A 22,012-nucleotide genomic window follows, 5' to 3' on the forward strand; every position below is an offset into this window, starting at 1 on the left:
TGTGATGGGCCTCTGAATAGCAGAGCTGCTCATTATGATCCATACGGAGTGCAGACTTTATAATGATTTGACGCTCCAAAGCCTATTGATCTCCCTCGTCTGCCTTTTTACCGTTCTTCTGTACAGTAATGTATTGCTGGCAGGAGAGCAGCAACTCTTACACCAGAGTCCTTCCTTTCCCCCCCGTCTCATCTCCATCTCTTTCGGTATTTCTCTGACTGTCTCACTTTCTCGCCCTTTATTATTCTTTTCTTGTTTCATCCTTTTGCATCGATAGACTTGTTTTTGCCATTTCTGTGTCCTGCTTATTCCTCTTAATCCTTTACATTTTCATTCCCTCTCTATGCCTATGCATCACTCCTCTCGCTGCCCATTTTTTTTCTAACCCTCCTCTTGCTTGTTTCCTTTTCTTACCTTCTCCTTTTTCTGCTCTTTCCCGCTTTCCCCCCTCCTCTCTGGACATTTCCTTGCCTTCTTACATTCGCTGTTTCTGTCCCTCTTTTTCTCTTCTATGAGGCTAAACTTTAGCAGTAATGTAACCCTGTAGCTGAAATCCAATAAGGCAAGGTGGACAGGGGCCTGCTCGGTAACAGGAATTCTACCTTGCGGACCTATCACTGAAGGGGGATCCCAGCCAGCCACATCATCAGAGGTAGCTGGATACTCCTATAGCCATCTCCACCTGTTCACCCTCAACTTCTGCCACATTACCTCAGTTTTATCCTGCTGTTCTGATACACAGCTTTCCCAGTGGGCATCAGTCCTGCCCTGAAGCACCCTCTGCTGTTACACTAATAAAGGTTCACCAACTGCTTGGTGGATATACTTCAATCCTGCCTCAGGGCACCCCCTAATACTCCAGTACTGAGATCTTCGCATTCACTCTCACACAGAAATGCACACATATCCCTCAGTCATAACTTGAAGTGCCAGTGCGATGCTAGTTTGGAAAAAAAAAAGCTTCAGAGTTATCTGGAAAACTATAAATCAGTGAGCTTGTCATTGGTACTGGACAAAATGGTAGCAGCCATTTTGAAAAACAAAATTACTGAGCATATATAAAGGCACAGGTTAATGTGTATGAGTCAGCATAGATTAAGGCAAATCTTGCTTTACCGGTGCATTAGAATTTTTTAGGAGGTGTAAAAAAAAAACCCCATGTAGATAAAGGGGAGCCAATCACTATAGTGTATTTGGATTTTCAGATAGCATGTTGCAAAATCCCTCATGGCAGACTCCTTAGGAAATTAAAAAGCATGGGAAAGGAGGCAATTACCTCTCTACCCTCATCTCCTCTTGCGCTCCTACCCGTAACCTCCGCTCACAGGACAAATCCCTCCTCTCAGTACCCTTCTCTACCACCGCCAACTCCAGGCTCCGCCCTTTCTGCCTCACCTCACCCTATGCTCGGAATAAACTCCCTGAGCCCATACGCCAAGCCCCCCTCCATGACCCTGCCCATCTTCAAATCCTTGCTCAAAGCCCACCTCTTCAATGTCGCTTTCGGCACCTAGCCATTGTACCTCTATCCAGGAAATCTAGACTGCCCCCAATTTGATTGACTGCACTTTTTTGTCCTTTAGATTGTAAGCTCCTTTGAGCAGGGACTGTCCTTCTTTGTTAGATTGTACAGCGCTGCGTAACCCTGGTAGCGCTTTAGAAATGTTAAATAGTAGTAGTAGTAGTAATTCCTTTTTATGGATCTCATTTGCAGATGACATGAAAGTATTCAATGTCTCTCAAATGCAGAGGATTGTGAGAATTTGCATTAGGATCTTGTGATGCCAGGAGACTGGGCATCTAAATGGCAGATTAATTTTTTGTGGAGAAGTGCAAGTGATGTACACAGGGAAAAATAACCCCAACTATAAAAACAAAATGCTGCGTTCTTCTGAGTTAAGGCAACCACTCAAGAGAAAGATCTGTCCAAAATTAAGCTGCCTTAGCTATATGGGTGCCAGCATTGAATATTGCTGGAATCCGCATAACCCTGGGCTCCTCCCTACTGCAGCCCCCAGCACCGCCCCTGACCAGCTCACTTTATAGTTGGGTGGTCAGAGGGGATATTCAGCAGCACTCTCCGGTTAAATGGAGCTGAATATCCCCACTTAGGCAGTGGCACTTAACCGCTTAAATCACTTTGAAATGGAATATCAGTGCCTATGTAACTAAACATGTGTGTATGTTGGAGGAGTGGTGGTGGTGTGAGTATGTGTAAATGACTGTATTTGTATATATGTGATGGTGTGTTGGTATATGTGTGTGTGCAGGGGGTATACATGTTTGTATGTTGTGTGTGTGTGCGTGAAAAATTTTCTTCATTCAACATGTAATTAATCTCTGGAATTCATTGCCAGAGAATGTGGTAAAGGAAGTTAGCTTAGCGGGGTTTAAAAAAGGTTTGGATGACTTCCTAGACCATTATTAAAATGAACTTGGGGAAAATCCACTGCTTATTTTAAGGATGAGCAGCATAAAATGTATTGTACTTTTTTGGGACCTTGCCAGGTACTTGTGACCTGGATTGGCCACTGTTGGAAACAGGATGCTGGGCTTGATGGACCTTTGTCTGTCCCAGTATGGCAATACTTATGCACTTCTGTGTGACTGTGATCAGAAGAGATGAGAGGGGAAGATATTTTGAAAGGTGTAATTTCATAATCACAATATGACAGTGAATCAGTGTATGTATACTGCAGCTGTTGGAGCTGCTTCTCCCCTTGAAAAGTATTGGGGCATATTTTTGGAGGGGCATTATTATCTTCTATGAGACTTCCTCCATCCCACCTCCTTTCTTCTTGTGACTAGAGCTGCCTTCCAGGACTCTGCCCCCATTGCTGGATCCTGTCTACAGTCTCTGCCTCTAGTTATAATGGATGTAGGCATTTTAGGAGTGGGGCAGTTTGTGGACAGGTAGAACATTAACAGGGGTAGTTTGGGGGGAGTTATGTCAGTTGTGGAGTATAGGAAGTTATTGTTTTGTGGGTGGGACAATTTGAGAAGTGGTGGAGTAGTTGCAGGGGAGTAGTTTTTGGAAGTGGGGCAATTTTTACAGGGTTATGGAGCAATTGTGGGTAGTTTTTTTTTTGCAGTGGAGCAGTTTGTAGAAGGTAGTTTTAGAGGCTGGGAGTAGTTTAGGGGTGGTGTGACAGTTGCAGGGGATCTGTTTTAGATGTGGGGGCAGCATAAAAGTGGTAGGGCAGTTGCAGGGAGCAGTTTGCAGCGGTTAGTATTTGGAGATGGGGCAGTTTGTGAGGGAGGTTTAGCTAGGGTTACCATTCGTCCGGATTTCCCCGGACCTGTCCTCTTTTTGTCCGGCGGATTTTGCCCGCACGCACGTTTGTCTGGATTTCTGGACAAATGTGGGCGCGGGCGTGCGTGCGTGCATGCATGCGGGCGGGCGGGTGATCGGCGCCGTGGGTCTGGGCTGGTCTCCCCTCCCCTTCCCTACCATGTTCCCTGGTGGTCTAGTGACGTCTTCGGGGCAGGAAAGAGCCCCCTCTTTCCTGCCCGGAGCGCTGCCTCCCTTGTCCATCATCCTTCTCGGTCGGCTGGGGATTCAAAATGGCCGCCGAGAGTTGAAGTCTCGCGAGGTCGCTTCAACTCTCGGCGGCCATTTTGAATCCCCAGCCGAGACTGAGGAGGATGCAGGCAAGGGCAGGCAGCGCTCCGGGCAGGAAAGAGGGGGCTCTTTCCTGCCCCAAAGACGTCACTAGACCACCAGGGCTACATAGTAAGTGAGGGGGGTATGTGACGGGGGGGGCGCGGGGGGGTATGTGACGGGGCGGGGGAGGGGACTGAGTGACGGGGAGGGGAATGGGGGCGGAACGAGGACCCAAAAGGGGCGTGGTGGGGTGGGGCATGTGCGTGATGGGGCGGGGCAGGGGCGTGACATGTGTCCTCTTTTTCAGAGGACACAAAATGGTAACCCTAGGTTTAGCAGATGACGGGAACAGTTTTTGAGCTGTGGGGGCAGTTGTGAGGAGGAGTTTCACAAGTGGGGCAGTCTGGGGTTGTGAAAGAGCAAGGAATTTCCATCTTTTAAACTGTCTTGCCATGTTTTCTTACTGCTACATTTTAAAGTTTCTATGCCACAGAAGCTGGAACTGAACGGGTGACTTAAACGGCCAGGAGTATTTTCTGGCCAGTTAAATTGCTTTGAATATCAGCCCAATTGTGTCTTTTTACTGGTTATTCCTACATACCTGTTTATTCAGTCATGATGATACAATGACGGAGCAATGTAAGCCACATTGAGCCTGCAAATATGTGGGAAAATGCGGGATACAAATGCAATAAATAAATAAATAAATACCAGGTTTCATTCTGTTCCATTAATTAAGGGGCTCATTTTCAAAAGAGAAAAAACATATCAGAAAAAGCATAAAGCATCGTTTGGACGTTTTTCTCTGGAAAAACATACAAATTGTGATTTTCAGAATTCAGATATGAGAAATTTTTCTCTACAGTGCATCCAGATCGCAAGGGGTATGTTGGGGGTTCCCAAAACTTGGATATTTTCTGCCATAATGGAGCAAAGTAATAACGCTCAGGGCTAAAAATTTGACGTTTTGGTCTAGACCTGTTTTCAATTACGCCTAAGTCACAAAAGGTGCCCTAAATGATGATATGACCATTGGAATGATTAAGACATAACCCTTACTCCCCCAGTGGTCACTGATCCCCTACCACCCCCCAAAGATGTAAAAAAAATTAGTACATACCAGCCTCTAAACTTCAGTCCAGTCCAGTTAGAGCAGCAAGCAGGTCCCTGGATTAGCCTAGTGGTCGGTGCAGTGGACTGCAGAAAAGCGAACCCAGGCCCATATTCCACTCTAACAGGTAAAACTTGTGGTGGAAAGTGTGAGCTCCAAAACCCACCAAAAGCCTACTGTACTCCAGAGGCGTAGCCAGACTTCGGCAGGAGGGGGGTCCAGAGCCCGAGGTGAGGGGGCACATTTTAGCCCCCCCCCGCTGCCGCCGCCACTACCAAATTTGCCCCCCCCCTTGCCGATGACCCTCTCGACCCCCCTCCCGCCGCCAACCATCGCCTACCTTTGCTGGCATTCGTGCAGGATGTCAGAAACAGAAGGAAGCCTTTTGCAGGAAGAAGAAGACCTCGGCTGGCAAGGGTTGGGGTCCCCCGCCAGCAAAGGCAGGCGATGGCAACAGCGGGTTGGCGGCAGGAGGGGGGTCAAGGGCCAAATTTACGGGGGCCCAGGCCCCCCAGGCCCCACATAGCTACGCCACTGCTGTATTCACATGTAAGTGACACCTGCAGGCATAAGGGCTATTGTAGTGGTGTACAGTTGAGTACAGTAGGTTTCTGGTGGGCTTTGGAGGGCTCCCCATGCAATATAAGGGGTAACAGTGAGATGTGTACTTGGGATCGTTTATGTGAAGTCCACTGCAATGCTCCCTAGGGTGCCCCGCTGCTCTGCTGGGATGTCTGTGTGGCCAGTCTACTAAGAATGCTGGCCCCACAGATATCCCAGTGGCTTGGTTTTGTGCGTTTTTCCCTTGGTCTTTTTTTTCAAAAATGGTCCTAAAAGAAAGTTGCACTGAGCACAAAAACATCTAGCAAACAGCCATTATTGGAAACAAAAAGTTGGCTGTTTTTCTGGTTTGAAAATGGCTATGTTCACTACTGGATTTTTGGACGTTTTTCAGAAAATGTAAAAAAAAAAATCAGATTTAGCCACTATATTGAAAATGGCCTCCATGTCTCTGCTGGAACTATTTCTCCCATAGAAATGCACTGGGTCTTTTTTTTTTGGGTGGGGGTGGGGGGAGGAGCCTTACATCTTTGGAACCCTTAATCTGATTTGGCCCATTTTCAAACTCATTGAAACTCTTTTTACTGGCTCCAAAGCTTCATCCCAGTGTCAAATTTTCAGAGAGTTATTTTACCCTCTCAGACAGACAGATACTTTTGATACCTACTGAAAAATGAACCTGGGGCCATCAGACTCATTTTACTTGTGAGCACGGCCACATGGGCAGCCAGAGGGCAGCCGATACTTAATGCTGGGCCTGTAGATCTGTGCTGAGAATCTCTTTGGCACATTCCGGCTCAGAGAGCTGAGAATATTACGCTGCAGGAGGCAGGTGGCCCCTGCAAGAGCTGTCATCCATGCCTTGGAGGGGACAGTTCTCACTCTTGTCACTTGCAGGTCACGTACCTTTAAATAAACAACAGAATAAATAATTTACAGGGCTTTATTGCTGAGCAGATCTGCGAGAAAAACATTGCGGCTAACAAATAGCCCTGTCAGGTCTCATTTACCGAGCACCATCTAATTGTTATCAGAGTATAACTCTGCCTGAAAACTTCAATAAGCTTCATTAGTCAGCAGAGCAGTAAGCCTGGCAGGCCCTAATCTCTCCCTCTGCTTCGTCCCCACCTCCCCGTATTTCTCCTCCAGTCTCCCCACCCTTCCCTGTGCTCCATTTTACTGGTGTTACTTTCCTCTGGCATTTTCAACCCCCGCATGCTCACATTCACCATTCAGCTGGAGTCTCCTCTGGCATTTTCAGCCTCTGCATTCTGCATTTTTATTTTTTGATATATTTGTTGGAATAAACATGATTATTCAGCCCAAGCAAGTTCATTCATTTGTTACTCTAGAATACTTTGTAGGTTGTGCTCCAGTACTGTCTCTTGCAGAATAAGACATTGTAACGTTTTGTTTGGAAAGGGCATCTTCTTTTAATCTTTAAGAGATCATGAATGGCACCAAAGTCAGTTTGAAGGGAGGAGAGCTGAGGGCTTGAATCATAAACACAGGATACCCATAAAAGAGCAAAACATAGGAAAAAGTTAGGCAGGTATAGAAAAAGACTTTCCAGTGCAGCTCGGCACCTTTTCAATTGGCACTCCCTCCTGTGCCTGGTATCTCATCACTCCTTTGCTACCCACACCTCCCTGGTAGCCTAGTGGTTAGTGCAGTGGACTTTGATCCTGGGGAACTGAGTTCAATTCCCACTGCAGCTCCTTGTGCCTCTGGGCAAGTCACTTAACCCTCCATTGCCCCTGGTACAAAATAAGTACCTGAATATACATAAACCGCTTTGAATGTAGTTGCAAAAAATCTTCAGGAAGGCAGTCTATCAAGTCCCATTTCCCTTTCCCTATTTGAGATTCTATGTGGAATATTGCTACTATTAGAGATTCTAGATGGAATGTTGCTATTATTGGAGATTCTACATGGAATGTTGCTATTCCACTAGCAACATTCCATGTAGAAGGCTGCGCAGGCTTCTGTTTCTGTGAGTCTGACGTCAGACTCACAGAAGCAGAAGCCTGCGCGGCCACATTGGTGATCTGCAAGGGTCGACTTCTACATGGAATGTTGCTAGTGGAATAGCAACATTCCATGTAGAATCTCAAATAGTAGCAACAGTGGAGGAGTGGCCTAGTGGTTAGGGTGGTGGACTTTGATCCTGGGGAACTGAGTTCAATTCCCACTACAGCTCCTTGTGATTCTGGGCAAGACACTTAACCCTCCATTGCCCCTGGTACAAAATAAGTTCCTGAATATATGTAAACTGCTTTGAATGTAGTTGCAAAAACCTTCAGAAAGGCAGTATATCAAGTCCCATTTCCCTTTCCCCCTTTCCCTTATGACATCACAATATCAGAAGTGAGCCAAGTATCGGGCAATCAAGCCATTGTGACATCACTGATGAGGTTGGCTCTTATTGGTGGAATGAGTGGAGGAGTAGCCTAGTGGTTAGTGCAGTGGACTTTGATCCTGGGGAACTGAGTTCAATTCCCACTACAGCTCCTTGTGACTCTGGGCAAGTCACTTAACCCTCCATTGCCCCAGGTACAAAATAAGTACCTGAATATATGTAAACCGCTTTGAATGTAGTTGCAAAAACCTCAGAAAGGCAGTATATCAAGTCCCATTTCCCTTTCCCTCTCCTCCGGGTCCTTCTTCCACCACTGCCACTACCCTACCTCCAACCAGGCCTGGAGCAAATCAGAGCAGCACAGAACCTTCTACCTGTGCACCTGCGCTGCCATTACCGGCCCCCTCAGACAAATTCATTGCGGAGAGGGGTGAATTGTGGCAGGGCTTGAGAACAGCCCTGTGCTGCTGTAGTAAGCAAGGTAAGTGTGGCACACACATCCACCCCATTTTCTTTGAAGAAATATTTCCTTATCTTGCTCCTAATTCTGCCCCATTCAGTTTCAGACCATGGTCCTTTGTTCTAGAGTTTCTTTGCCACTGAAAACTGCAGGTATCATTATTTTTCTGATTCGTACAATACTGTTCATGCAGCACAACACACAGAAAATGTCCTCATCTAAAAATTGCATAACATCCAAAAGAATCAAATACAACCCTAATTAAAAGTCATTGTATTAAAGTGAAATATGATTTCTAGGCAATCGTGCAGAGCCTGGTCCTAACAAAAATTGATTATTATAATTCTTTATATTTGGGTATATAATTGTTTAGGATTCAGGCTCTGCAGGTTGTACAAAATGCAGCAGCATGAGCACTGGAGTGTCTAGATCCGAACATATTACTCCAGTATTTAAAAAATTACATTAGCTACCTGATAAGTTCAGAATTGTTTTTAAAGTTCTTATGTTATTACACCAGCGTCTTCTATGGGATTGTTCCTAATCACTTTTGTAAAGTTTTTAAAATGTATCAACTAGGTTGATCATTACGATCCGGAAAACTTACTCAACTTTGTGTGCCTTCTACAATGTGGTACCACTATGTTGATGGAAAGCTGCGAGCTTTGCCGTTTGCTGGTCCTTCATTATGGAATGCTTTGCCCGGACAACAGTGGCCAAACCAGGGCAAGATCCCAAAAGAGTAAAACAGATTTTATGCTGCTTATTCCAGAAAGCAGATTTTCCCAAGTCCATCTTAATAATGGCTTATAGACTTTTCTTTCAGGAAATTATCTGAACCTTTTTTTAAACCCTGTTAAGTTAACTGCTTATACTAGCTTAGAGAACCTGACCGGACCCAGGATCTTTGGTTTCTGCTTAAACCGAATCTGCAAAGGAAACTGGCCACTCAGTTGTGGCAGAAACAAAACCGTAAATGAAACTGCCCCTCCCTCTCCCTCCCTCATACTCGTCCAAAACAGTGGCGTAGCCACAGGTGGGCTGGGGTGGGCCAGGGCCCACCCACATAGGGCTCAGGCCCACCCAACAGTAATCCACATTTAGCAGTAGCTGGTGGAGATCCCAATCTCTGCTAGCTGAAGACTTCCCCCTGATGGTAATGAAAATGCTACTCTCCACGATACCGGCACCTGTACATTCTCAGTTTTCAGCGCCTGCCTGCTGCAGACTGCCAAGGTGGAGAGAAGCATTTTTCCACCAGCTGAGATATGTTTTTGGTGGGGTGGAGAACACTTGGTGCCCAGCCACTTCTTGCCTGGGCCCACCCAAAATCTGCTGTCTGGCTACGCCCCTGGTCCAAAAAAGCCCCCTCCCCAGCCCAACCCCTCTCCCCTGTTGGCGGCCCCCCCTATCACTCCACCCCCAACAACGAGATCACTCTCTGCCCCCTCCCATCCCACTTAACCACCTGTAGACCCTCTCTGGGCCTACCTTAGGAAGCCCTGGTGGTCTAGTGGCCTCTTGGGGGACAGGAATGAACCCTACTCCTTCCTGCCCCATGCTGCTGCTCCCGACCGAATGGCTGCTGAGACTTCATGTGGCAGTCCCGTAAGACTGCCGCAGGAGGTCCCAACAGCCATTTTGCAATCCTGTCCCTTCCACACTTCCTTTCTTTTTGCCTTGTTTCCATCCATCTCTTCTTTCTATTTCTTTTTATTTCCTCTCTTTTCCCAAATATAGAAACTAATGCATTTTTTTTCTTTCTGCCTTTTCCTCTTCTTTCCTTCCTCCGTCTGTCCCCTCGCTGTGCGCCTCTCTCGTGTTCTCTTCTCCTTTCCCCTCCTTTTCTTGATCTCCCCCTGTTTCTCGTTGCTATTCCTCAGCCTTCCTCTTCTTCTTCTTCCCCTCTCTCACTGTCTCTGTTCCTATCCTCTTTCCTCTCTTTCTCCCCATTTCTCTCTTTCTTTGTTTTCCCCTTTTCTTTCTTCCCTCCTTTTCTCTAGAAGTAGAGGAGTGTGGTAGCCGTGTTAGTCCAGTCTTAAGGTTATCAATAGAAATCAAACAAAATAAAACATGGAAAAGAAAATAAGATGATACCTTTTTTATTGGACATAACTTAATACATTTCTTGATTAGCTTTCGAAGGTTGCCCTTCTTCGTCAGATCGGAAATAAGCAAATGTGCTAGCTGACAGTGTATATAAGTGAAAACATTCAAGCATTACTATGACAGTAAAATAGATACCATTGGAGATTCTACATGGAATGTTGCTACTATTGGAGATTCTACATGGAATGTTGCTATTCCACTAGCAACATTCCATGTAGAAGGCTGCGCAGGCTTCTGTTTCTGTGAGTCTGGTCAGACTCACAGAAGCAGAAGCCTGCGCGGCCACATTGGTGATCTACAAGGGCCGACTTCTACATGGAATGTTGCTAGTGGAATAGCAACATTCCATGTAGAATCTATAGAAATCAAACAAAATAAAACATGGAAAAGAAAATAAGATGATACCTTTTTTATTGGACATAACTTAATACATTTCTTGATTAGCTTTCGAAGGTCGCCCTTCTTCGTCAGATCGGAAATAAGCAAATGTGCTAGCTGACAGTGTATATAAGTGAAAACATTCAAGCATTACTATGACAGTCTGACAGGGTGGGAGGATGGGGGTGGGTCGGAGGTATGCATGGGGACATCAAAGCATATCATTGATATTCTAACAGGACTTAACAAGGATCTGGGGTTCCTAGCCCATTAAAAAACCATAAAGCTGTATGTCTCTGTTGATCACCCCACCCCACCCCTCACCTATCCACACCCACCCTGTTAGAATATCAAAGATATGCTTTGATGTCCCCATGCATACCTCCAACCCACCCCCATCCTCCCACCCTGTCAGACTGTCATAGTAATGCTTGAATGTTTTCACTTATATACACTGTCAGCTAGCACATTTGCTTATTTCCGATCTGACGAAGAAGGGCGACCTTCGAAAGCTAGTCAAGAAATGTATTAAGTTATGTCCAATAAAAAAGGTATCTTATTTTCTTTTCCATGTTTTATTTTGTTTGATTTCTATTGATCTCCTTTTCTCTGAATGTTTCTCTTCTCCCCCTTATTTTCTTTTTCTTACTCTTCCCTCTCTTGTACTTTTTCTCTATTTTCCCCCTCCCTTTTCTCTTCCTTTCGTGCTTTCTCCCTTTCCAGAACTGGAAGTACACTTCTTTTCCTCCTATCTGTTTCCAGGCTTCCACTTTCCCTTTTGCTGCCTTTCAAACCCATTACAATAGCTTCAGAGCTGCTGCGAGATCCAAGTGCTGGTGCCAAGAGTTTAGAAAGTGTCACAGGAGGTGAATGTTGAATCAGAAAGCTTGATTTTATACAGGGAGCAGGAGAGGTTACCGTTCCTTCAGTCCCCAATACTTACCTCCCTCTTCCATGTGTAGTAATTACAGCCTGCTGTATCAGGTTATTCACACAGCAGTAACCTTTCTCTGCAGGACCCTGCAGTTCAACATTTGCCCTCTGTGATAATTGCACTGACTCCAAATGCATATCAGTCGTCATTCATTGTCTTTTTGTCTTTCTCCAATCTTATCTTGGTTTTCCTTTCTAGATTTTTAAAACTGTATGTATTTTTCTCCTGTCCCCCTCTGCTTTCTCTCTCTCTCTCTCTCTCTACCTTTCCTGGCAGCTGCCAACTTATTATCTGAGGATTGCTACACTGTTAGACCTGGGTTTGTACATGATCCCCCCCGCTGGTCTTGTCTCTTGTACCAGCCACAAGTCCGTAATGACCAATATTCTCTTCCTTTATATTGATCAGGTAAAGAGCTGTCCACAATCTCTTCCCATGCCCCAACTAGGAATGAGGAATAACCCCAGACTGGCTTCTCCCTTCTGCCTATTGGGAGTAATGATTTATCCAGCCCATCTTCAAAGCCTTGCTCAAAGCCCACCTCTTCAATGTCGCCTTCGGCACCTAACCATCATACTTCTAGTCAGGAAATCTGGACTGCCCCTACTTGACATTTCGCCCATTAGATTGTAAGCTCCTTGGAGCAGGGACTGTTCTTTATGTTAATCTGTACAGCGCTGCGTAACCCTAGTAGCGCTCTAGAAATGTTAAATAGTAGTAGTAGTAGTTTCTTATCATTCCTTTTATGAAAATAGAGGATGACCCATAGTCTTATCCTTTGTGAATAGCTCATAACCCCAGGCGTCCTGCTGGTCATGCTTGGTGAAGAATCTCTTGACCTATTTTTTAGTACAGAATGACCCAGGATCTCTTGTCATGGGTAGGAGTGAAGAATGGCCTGGAGATGAGGCACTACATCTGTAATTTTGTATTCTGAATCCATCAGTTTACTGAAAGGTCTACAGAAAACTCTATGCAATGAGGTGCCCAAGAGAAGGTTTGCCCCAGTAACCTCTGCTGGCTTTCATTAGTAACAATATCAGCAGTACATATCAAGTTGTGTTTGTGATTTAATTGCATAGGTAACTAGTTCTTGCCTTACACTGCACTCATGGTGCCAGGAGGTGTCCATTAAATAAACATAGCTTGGAATCAGATTTCTATCCCTGGCTCAGCCTGAGGTCCTTAGATCTCCTCAAGGGAAGGATCTAGTAACACTTTTATCTATCACTGCCAGATGTGGAAGATGTAGCTTTGTCTCATCAGCCCACCCAAATACAACTTGGTGAAAGTCAGTGCAAAGTCACAGAAAGAGGGAGGGGGAGAGAGAGAGAGATCAAGAACATGTCCTCAGCTTTTGTTAATGATGTCTTATTGCTTTTTCTTTCTCCAGCTTTGGCCACCAAACAAACGTATGTGAGTTACAGCAATCATGCGATCTAGCCAAAGTTGCCCTGACTCCCAGCACCGAGGGGCTCCCAGGATTGACTCTAGGGAGCTTAGGGAAGAGACAACCATGAATCTTCCGAGGCATGCCATATGCCCAGTTTTGTCAGCTGTGGGCTGTTGCAGAGGTCATTGGAGCATCACAGTTAAAATGGGAACAAGATCAAGTTCCCCCACACCCTACTGAGGCCAAAAAACAAGTTCTGAGTTATCGGGACAGATGCCCAGCGGGAGGAGGACAACAAAGAGAGACATTAATAAAGAAGTCTTCTACTGTTGACTTGACTTTTTTTTTCTTTTTTAAATTGTGGGATTGTTTGTGGCTTGTGAGGATAATTCTCTGATCTCCTTATTCTCCATTTGTCTTATTTTCTTTTCTCCATTGGTTTTATCCTCTTTTCCCCTTTGCTTTTCCATTCCCTTTTTTCACCTTTTTGCCTTCTCTCTGTAGTTTTTCTTTTTGTTTCACTTTTGGTAACACTCACCCTTATCTTTGTTTTTTTTTGCCTGACTTTCTGTGTTGCAAAAAATATAATAATAAAATAAAATTAAAAAAAATAAAATAAAATAAAAATCTTTAAAGTGAACTTCCCCTAGACCATGTATCAGTGCTGACTCTATAGGTGGTAAATCAATGTATGTGATGACATATGGATCGAAAAAAATGTGTCTGCTTTATGTACCTTCCAATTGAAAACTGGAAAAAAATACAGTGCCTGAATGTTTATGACTTACTCAATGCCGATGTGAAAGCATGAAAAAGTATTTCATTTTTATACAAGAATATTTCTAATAAAAATGTTTTTGCATATTGGGTTTGGCTTTTGTCTCTTGAATTCCCCAGGTACAGAAGTCAACCTGCCTACTATGGGATTCATTATTCAGTGATAATTCAGTAGTTGCTCTTTGGCTGTGGCTAATTTGCATACCTTTGAAGTGTTCTATCTGCATATCCATGCACTGGATAGGGGTGTAGTACCCACTGGGAGAGGAGAGGGGGAAGAAGCTGAAGCGAAATCAGCTAGTCTGAATACAATAGACGGCAGTTATTAGATTGGTTTAGGACATGACTGGGCTTGGTCTGATTTCAACTGGACAATGAGTAAAGTGGTGTGGTAGCTGTGTTAGTCCACATGTAAAGGTAAGAAATAGAAATAAATCAAAACATAGAAAAGAAAATAAGATGATACCATTTTTATTGGATTAACTTGTATTAAGGGCCATGTTTACTAAGGTGCGTTAGTGTTTTTAGCGTGCCTACACTTAGCACGCGCGCTAACCATGTAGGCGCCTATAGGGATATTGTAGGCACGTACATGGTTAACGTGCGTACATGGTTAGCATGCATTAAAACTGTTAACGCACCTATAGCGCTGCTTAGTAAACAGGATCGTAAATTAGTCCAATAAGAAGAAGGTATGTCATTTTCTTTTCTATCTTTTGATTTATTTCTACTTGTTACCTATGCAACTGGACAATGAAAGGAGAAATGCATTATCATCTTAAGTCATCCACTTCTAGAGGTGACAGCTTCTGTATGCATGTGTTCGTGCCCTGAGCCATTCAGTCTTAGAAATGATAGATATTAGGATCATTTTACTAAACCGCTTTAGAACATGGGCTTAGTGCATTTTTACGTGGGACTTTCCTACGCAACTAAGGGCCAACTTCTGTAAATGGCGCCTTAAAAATCGTTGCCAAAAAGCTATGCGCTTAGAGCAATTCTATAAACTGTGCCTAAAGTTAGGTGTAGTTTATAGAATATGCTTAGCGGACTATCTTGCGACTAAAATTTAGGCATACACTTTTAGGCCACCTAAAACCAGGCCTAAATACGTGCACCTAACTTAGGCACAGATCAAGTGTAGTCTTTAATAGTGCACATAGGGCCACTTTTACCAAGCTGCGGCAAAAGGGGGCCGGTGCTGGCATCGGTGCTTGTCTTACATGCACACCGAGGCCCCCTTTTACCATAGCTGGTAAAAGGGAAGTCTTGCTTTCCTACAGGAAATGGCTGTGCGCACTTGCCACACGTCCATTTTGGGGACAGCCCTTACCACCACCCATTGAGGTGGTGGTGAGGGCTCCATGTTAACCCAGCGGTAACTGGGCAGTGCCAGGTACACTCTGGTGCTACAAAAATAAATGTTTATAGCGCTAGAAATGACAGTGCGCTAGGGGTGGGAAGTAGCACCAGGCTGCTGCGGTAGCCCGGTGGTACTTCCTGTATAGCGAGCTATAAACCCGCGTTAGGCTTACCACCGCTTAGTAAAAGGATCCCATCATTTTTTTTTAAATGCCCATCACCCACTCATTTCATGCCCATTCCACACCCCCTTTTTGACTGTGCACATTAGAATTCATGCGCACCATGTTATAGAATACACACAGAAAGTTGTGCGCGTAAATTCTAATTAAAGCCAATTAGTGCTGCTAATTGGTTGTTAAGTACCAATTATCGGTGCTGATTAACTTGTTAATCAATGAAGTTGTGCCCACTATTTGGCCATGCGGCCCAATTAGCATGCACAACTTAAGGTACAATTTATAGAATTTGGGGGTAAGCCCATTTCTAATGCAGCAGTATTATAGACATTTTTCAATTAATGTTTTTTCCAGTCATGCGCTACGTTACCTGAAAAAAGTTAAGGTGGGAGCACTTACCGCCTCCTATTTAGGATGCACGTGAGTGTTCCTGTGTTAACTCTGAGCTAACCAGTTAAACGTGCTAGCTGGTTAATGCTTCCACGCCCATTCTTTGCCCATGAGATGCCCCCAACAAATAATATGTTTAAAAAACAGCTAACATGTGAGTTAGCGCACACTGACAGGCAAACTACCTCAAAATGCTTTAATTTGTTTTGCGGGAAGTCTTTTCTCCCATGCTTCAACCATTTGCAATAAATATCATTGTTTAATTAAACTATACGTCTCCCCCATTGCTTGGATAGAGCCTTTCTTCCCCACCCCTCCTCTGTTCCCTCCTACTTGTTTTGTGGGGGATCAAGTGCACCTCCACACTCTGTGTGGTTTTTCCCTGGTCACACAGGTTAGCACAAAAGATGATTTAGAAAAATTGCCCCATTGTATCCTAAAGGAGACAGATTCTGAATCCCTTCACCCATCTTCTGAGCCTTCTAGTCCTTGAGGTCACGTGTTCTATATTCCTGACTCATTTAGTCCTAGTGGTGAGCGAGTCAATGAGTGTGTGTGAATCTTGCTAGACCCAAGCCCATACTATTTCACCTAATGCAGAAATTTACAATGGTTTCTATCTTCCTCAAAAACCTTTAAATCAAAATGTACAACAAATATCGGACATTTCTGCTCTCTTGGAAACTTCGGATACTCAACAGGCCACACCAGCAACCTTGGTCGCTACAGTGGCCTTACTACCTGATAAGCAATGGCTCTTCCAGATGTTTTTCAGACATCGGGAGAAGCCATTTCTTGGTTTTTGGATTTCCTTGTTTCCGGATTTTTCTAGGGAGACCCAGAAAAGAAGGAAACAATTTCTCATAATGAAAACACCAGTTATTCAAGCAGGGGGTACCTTTTTCTTGAGATACCCCTGCAAGTGTATTATTAAGCTTGAAAATGTAAAATATACTTTCACGGATCCACTTCAGCTCTCCAAACTAATCGCTTCTAAGTCACCAACTGGACCGAAATGAGATTATCGCCATGATCCTGTGCGTTTAGCTATTTCCTTATTGATTTCCTGATACCAATTCCTCTGTTTTAAACCTTGGAATCCTTAATTGTAGGACTTGAGTGAAATTTGTAATACCCTTGGTATATTTTGATTTTTCTTTATTTCTATGTATTGAGGAATATGTTTCACTTTCTTTCAAGATGTTATTCTTGAAAATATATTGTAAAAGCAATTTATAAATTAAAAAAAAAAAAAAAAAAAATTTACAATGGTGCCAACAGTGTGGTCTGCTAACACTGTGTGCAGTAGCTGAACCTGCCCCGTGAAGCGTAACATCATTGAATGGTCCAGAGGGGGATTTTTTTTTTTAAATTTTGTTTGTCTAATATTTTAAAGTAAATGAAAGTAGATTAAATTGTTTCTTTTTCTTTCTTTCTTTCTTTCTTTCATTTATTTTTATGAAGATCACTTTGTCCTGTTGATGCAATGTTTGATTTTCATCTCAGTTGGATTATTGCAATGCCATTTATGCTGGAGTGGGAAACAGAGGAGGGGGTGGGGAAGATAGGCTCTTTCCAAACAATGGAGAAGACGTATGATTGTAAGTAAAAAAAAGTAATGTTTATTACAACAAGTTGACTCAACACAGCTGTGCTTCGGCGCCGTAGCGCCTTCTTCAGGAGTCTTCCAGAAGTTTTGACCGCTGCTTTGATAGTTAACACACCAAAAGTTTAAACGGTACTTGAACAGTTAAAACATCAAAAGGCTACGTACTGAAGAGTACACAATTCCTTCTCTCCAAAGTGCATAACAGTACAAGCTATGAGCAAACAGGAGTCGTGTAACCACGCGCAACTTAATGGGCTTAACAAGCTAATGAGTCTGAACAAGCAATTATGAGCACTAATTGGCACTGATTAGAAATTAGGCGCACAACTCGCAAAGCGTATTCTGCAACGATGTGCGCCGAACTTCTAATGTGCGGAGGCAAAAAGGGGCATGGTTATGGGATGGGAAATGGGCGTTTCATGGGCATTCCAAAATTTAGGCGCCTAGTTATGGAATATGACCCTGGTTAAATATACACGCTGAGATTTACACCAGGTTTTCATTCACATAAATGGATGCGCCCAGATATCAGCGCTGAAATATCAACTAAGCATATTCTATAACTGGCGCCTAAATCTAGGTACCAATTATAGAATACGCTTAGTCAGCATTGATTTCAGCGCCGATTTGTTTAAGTATCATATATAGAATCTCCTCCTATAGGCAGAAAGGCATCAGCACAGGCCACTTACAGCTAAATAAGAGGGGACAGAAATGAAAGCTGTCCCCAGTGCCAGCCCTGATGGGCTCCGAAGACTCAGAGTTAAAGTGTGGGAGTCTTCTGTTTGAACTGTGCACCTGAAATCTTTTTTCCAAGCCAAACTGTCAATAGCGTGAGTTATCTGCAAATCCACGTATCTCTTATGGATTAGGTCTTTGATCTCAAATGACTAGCTCTGCTCAATGATCAGGATTTATGAACTTAGATGAAAATCATTTCAAAGATGCCATGTCCTAATGATGGTTCACAAATCAAATGGTCTCACTCTTTCAACTTGTGGAAGGTATATATGAAGCAAAAAAAAAAAAGAGCCCCAGTTACATTTATCCTACACTCTCATAAAATATTTTTACAGCCCTTCACTGTCTCAATTGACAGCTTCTGCAGCTTTTCAGTCTGGGTTCCTGGAAGCATTCCTCATCCTTCTCCAACCTAGAAACATCTCGGTATCCCTCTAGAGCAGAGCTTCCCAAACTGCGGGTCAGGATCCCAAATGGAGTCACAAAATCCACATTTGGAGACGGGGTTGTGACCTGGGTGGGCTCTCTATAAGCGTATCATTATTCTGCATCTCTTGGGGGAGTGACACAGTTTTATTTGGCTGTGATCATGGGGTAACGAAAGATTAAACACGACTCTAGAGGTCCTCATACCCTTTAACTGGCACAAACCAAAAATGCACATATAAGCAGAGGTCACAACATTACAGTATAGCAATCTCCGATGTAAAGCGTGAGGCCACATTTAAATAAGAGAGAACAGGGACCTTACAGATAGTTTTGATGAAGTGACCAAAGTAGATCTGGGGGCACCTGGGATGCACAGTAGATGTGACCTATCTCAATTTCAGTAAAGTCTTTACCACTGTTCCACCTGCAAAACTAGTAAGCATGAGAACTAGTATACTTTGACGCCAAAAGAAGGACATCAAGGGAAGAAAGCAGGAAGCAATATCCATCTGAGTCTCTGGTAAAACTCCACCTGGAGAACTGCATTCAGTTCTGGAGATCAAGTCTAGAAAATGACGTTGACAAACTGAAGGTAGTTCAAAGGAGAGCCATCAAAATGGCAAATACAGGGAAGCTGTTTATTTTACTACTGTTCTACTCTTTGTACTGTTGTGACCGCACTTCACTTTGATCCAGATTGTTTTAGATAAAAGCAAAATAGAAATGTCCTCTTAGATTAGATTATACTAGATTAGGAGCTAAAACTGTAGTCTCTCGAAGAAAGAAGGGAAAAGAGAGTTAACAGCCATTCAACTATCTAGCAGGCATCAGTAAACCAGCTTTGATATTGTAAACCACTTTGATATTAATATACTATGTAAGGTGTTATATGAAGTGTAACAAACTGTAAACTATAAATTTTAACTATAAAGCATCAGTAGCGAACATTTTCTATAGAATGAAAAGCTCCAGGATATGGGGTCGTTACATGATGCTGGAAAGAAGGAAGTTCAGCAGTGATGTGAGAAAATACTTCTTTACCTAGAACAGGGATTCTTAACCCAATCCTTAGGACATCGACAAAGAATATGCATGAGAGAAATTTGAATACACTGCCTCCTTTTTATGCAAATCTATCTCCTCATGCATATTCATTGCGGGTATCCTGGCTTGGTGTGTCCTGATAACTAGGTTGAGAACCCCTGACCTAGAAGGTGGTGTACACCAGGGTTTCTCAAGCTGTTCCTGGACTGACACCTAGCCCGTCTGATTTTTAGATCATTGGCAGTGAAATGGGGTGGGCCACTGGGGTCATCACCCAACCAATATTTTGTCCAACACAATATCAGCACCAGAGATTGGGAAAGTGGGGACAGGGGCAGGGATTGGTTTGTTTGTCTCCTCTGATCAAAGAGGTGTTTTGCTGCCCCTGTCTATAATAAATATGCATAAGAGACATTTGCACCATTGCATGCTTATGTATCTCTTTCATATTCAGTATGGATATCCTGAATACGTGATTGGCTAGGGCAGGGGCAGGCAACTCTGGTCCTCGAGAGCCGCAGGCAGGTCAGCTTTTCAGGATATCCACAATGAATATGCATGAACTTGATTTGCATACACTGCCTCCATGGTATGCACATCTATCTATCACCTGCATATTCATTGTGGATATCCTGAAAACCTGACCTGCCTGCGGCTCTCGAGGACTGGAATTGCCTACCTCTGCACTAGGCTACTCCTCCACTGGCAACATTCCATGTGGAGGCAATGTGACCATGCAGGCTTCTGTTTCTGTGAGTCTGATGTCCTGCAAGGGCCGACTTCTACATGGAATGTTGCTAGTGGAATAGCAACATTAACATTCCATGTAGAATCTCAAATAGTAGCAACAGAATCTCCAACAGTAGCCAACATTCCATGTTCCACTGCACTAACCACTAGGCCAGGGGTAGGCAACTCCGGTCCTCGAGAGCCGCAGGCAGGTCAGGTTTTCAGGATATCCACAATGAATATGCAGGAGATAGATTTGCATACCATGGAGGCAGTGCTTGCAAATCTATGTCCTGCATATTCATTGTGGATATCCTGAAAACCTGACCTGCCTGCGGCTCTCGAGGACTGGAGTTGCCTACCCCTGGGCTAGGGGATGCTGCAGAGACAGTTTCAGAAACATGGGATAGACACAAAGGGCCCTCAGAGGTACAGAGAAAGAGAAGACCAAAGTTCAAAGACCTGTAAGAGTACAGTAGGCACTGCCTACTGTACTCTTACAGTCTTTGAACTTTGGTCTTCTCTTTCTAGGCAGACACACAAAGGCAGACTGAATGGACCAGCTGGTCCTATCTGCCATAATTTTCTGTTTCTATGATACAGCAAAATCGTAGGGTGTCTCTGCTCTTACCATCTTCCTGGTTGAATTTCATTTGCATACAGAACACATCTGGTTGCCTGGAAACTATCTAGGAGTTAAATATGGCAAAAATCCCCCAGGGAGCCCCTGACCTCCACTTCCACTCCCTGCTCAGGCTTGTAAGATCTGTGTAGAGCCAGCAGAAGGATAAATGGAGGAAGAGCTATACACCTGAGAAAGACTGAAGGGTTACTTAGCTTAGAGACAGCCACATATCTGATTGAGACCACAAGAGCAGAAAAAGGAACAGCAATATATCTATATCTATCTATCTATCTATCTATCAAATGTGGTTAACTATTATAACCTCAGGTAATTCAGTATCACAAGTTAGTGATTCCCAAGGTAAATGAATAACGCAACTTGCAATCATAGTAACATAGTAGATGACGGCAGAAAAAGACCTGCACGGTCCATCCAGTCTGCCCAACAAGATAACTCATATGTGCTAATTTTTGTGTATACCCTACTTGATTTGTACCGGTGTTCTTCAGGGCACAGACCGTATAAGTCTGCCCAGCACTATCCCCGCCTCCCAACCACCGGCTCTGGCACATACCGTATAAGTCTGCCCAGCACTATCCCCACCTCCCAACCACCAGACCCGCCTCCCACCACCGGCTCTGGCACAGACCGTATAAGTCTGCCCAGCACTATCCCTGCCTCCCACCACCGGCTCTGGCACAGACCGTACAAATCTGCCCAGCACTATCCCCGCCCCCCAACCACCAGCCCCGCCTCCCAATCTTGACTAAGCTCCTGAGGATCCATTCCTTCTGCACAGGATTCCCTTATGCTTATCCCACGCGTGTTTGAATTCCTCACAAGCTGCATTATTCAGCTTCCTGGGAACAATGGGCCACTAATGCGTGGCCTGAGGCTCCCAAGCAGCTGTTTTAAACTGGCCGGAGCAGTATAAATACTAAGCTTGACCCCCAGAAGTAGGATCATGAGGCTATTGCCAGGGGTTGTGGGTGTCATTTTGAACCGAGAGCAACTGGGGATTTTCTTCTATCCAGTTCCACCAGTTCACCAGGGATTGTTTCAGGTATCTTTGGAGGGTTGGGGATCTACAGGGAGGCCTTGGACTGTTTGGAAAAGTGCTAGAGCTGGGATGAGGGATGTCTGTTAGGGGGGGAAGGGGGGATGCTATTTGTACAGCTATGACCCCTTTGAGAAGGCTCCCTGGGAGTATCATAAGTA

At 44.2% G+C, this 22,012-nt stretch overlaps 1 protein-coding gene across 1 annotated transcript in view; it reads left to right on the forward strand.

The window, feature by feature from the left end:
- The window catches only part of GRM4 (glutamate metabotropic receptor 4), a 267,421-nt gene extending 254,238 nt beyond the window's left edge, over positions 1-13,183 (forward strand). Inside the window, exon 10 of the mRNA XM_030221059.1 lies at positions 12,910-13,183. Within this exon, the coding sequence (XP_030076919.1) occupies positions 12,910-12,959 (50 nt within the window). The 3' untranslated portion in view covers positions 12,960-13,183. The remainder of the gene's footprint in view (positions 1-12,909) is intronic.
- Positions 13,184-22,012: the final 8,829 nt, after the last annotated feature.

The sequence above is a fragment of the Microcaecilia unicolor genome, chromosome 12 (genome assembly GCF_901765095.1).
Source record: "Microcaecilia unicolor chromosome 12, aMicUni1.1, whole genome shotgun sequence".
Taxonomy (NCBI): domain Eukaryota; kingdom Metazoa; phylum Chordata; class Amphibia; order Gymnophiona; family Siphonopidae; genus Microcaecilia; species Microcaecilia unicolor.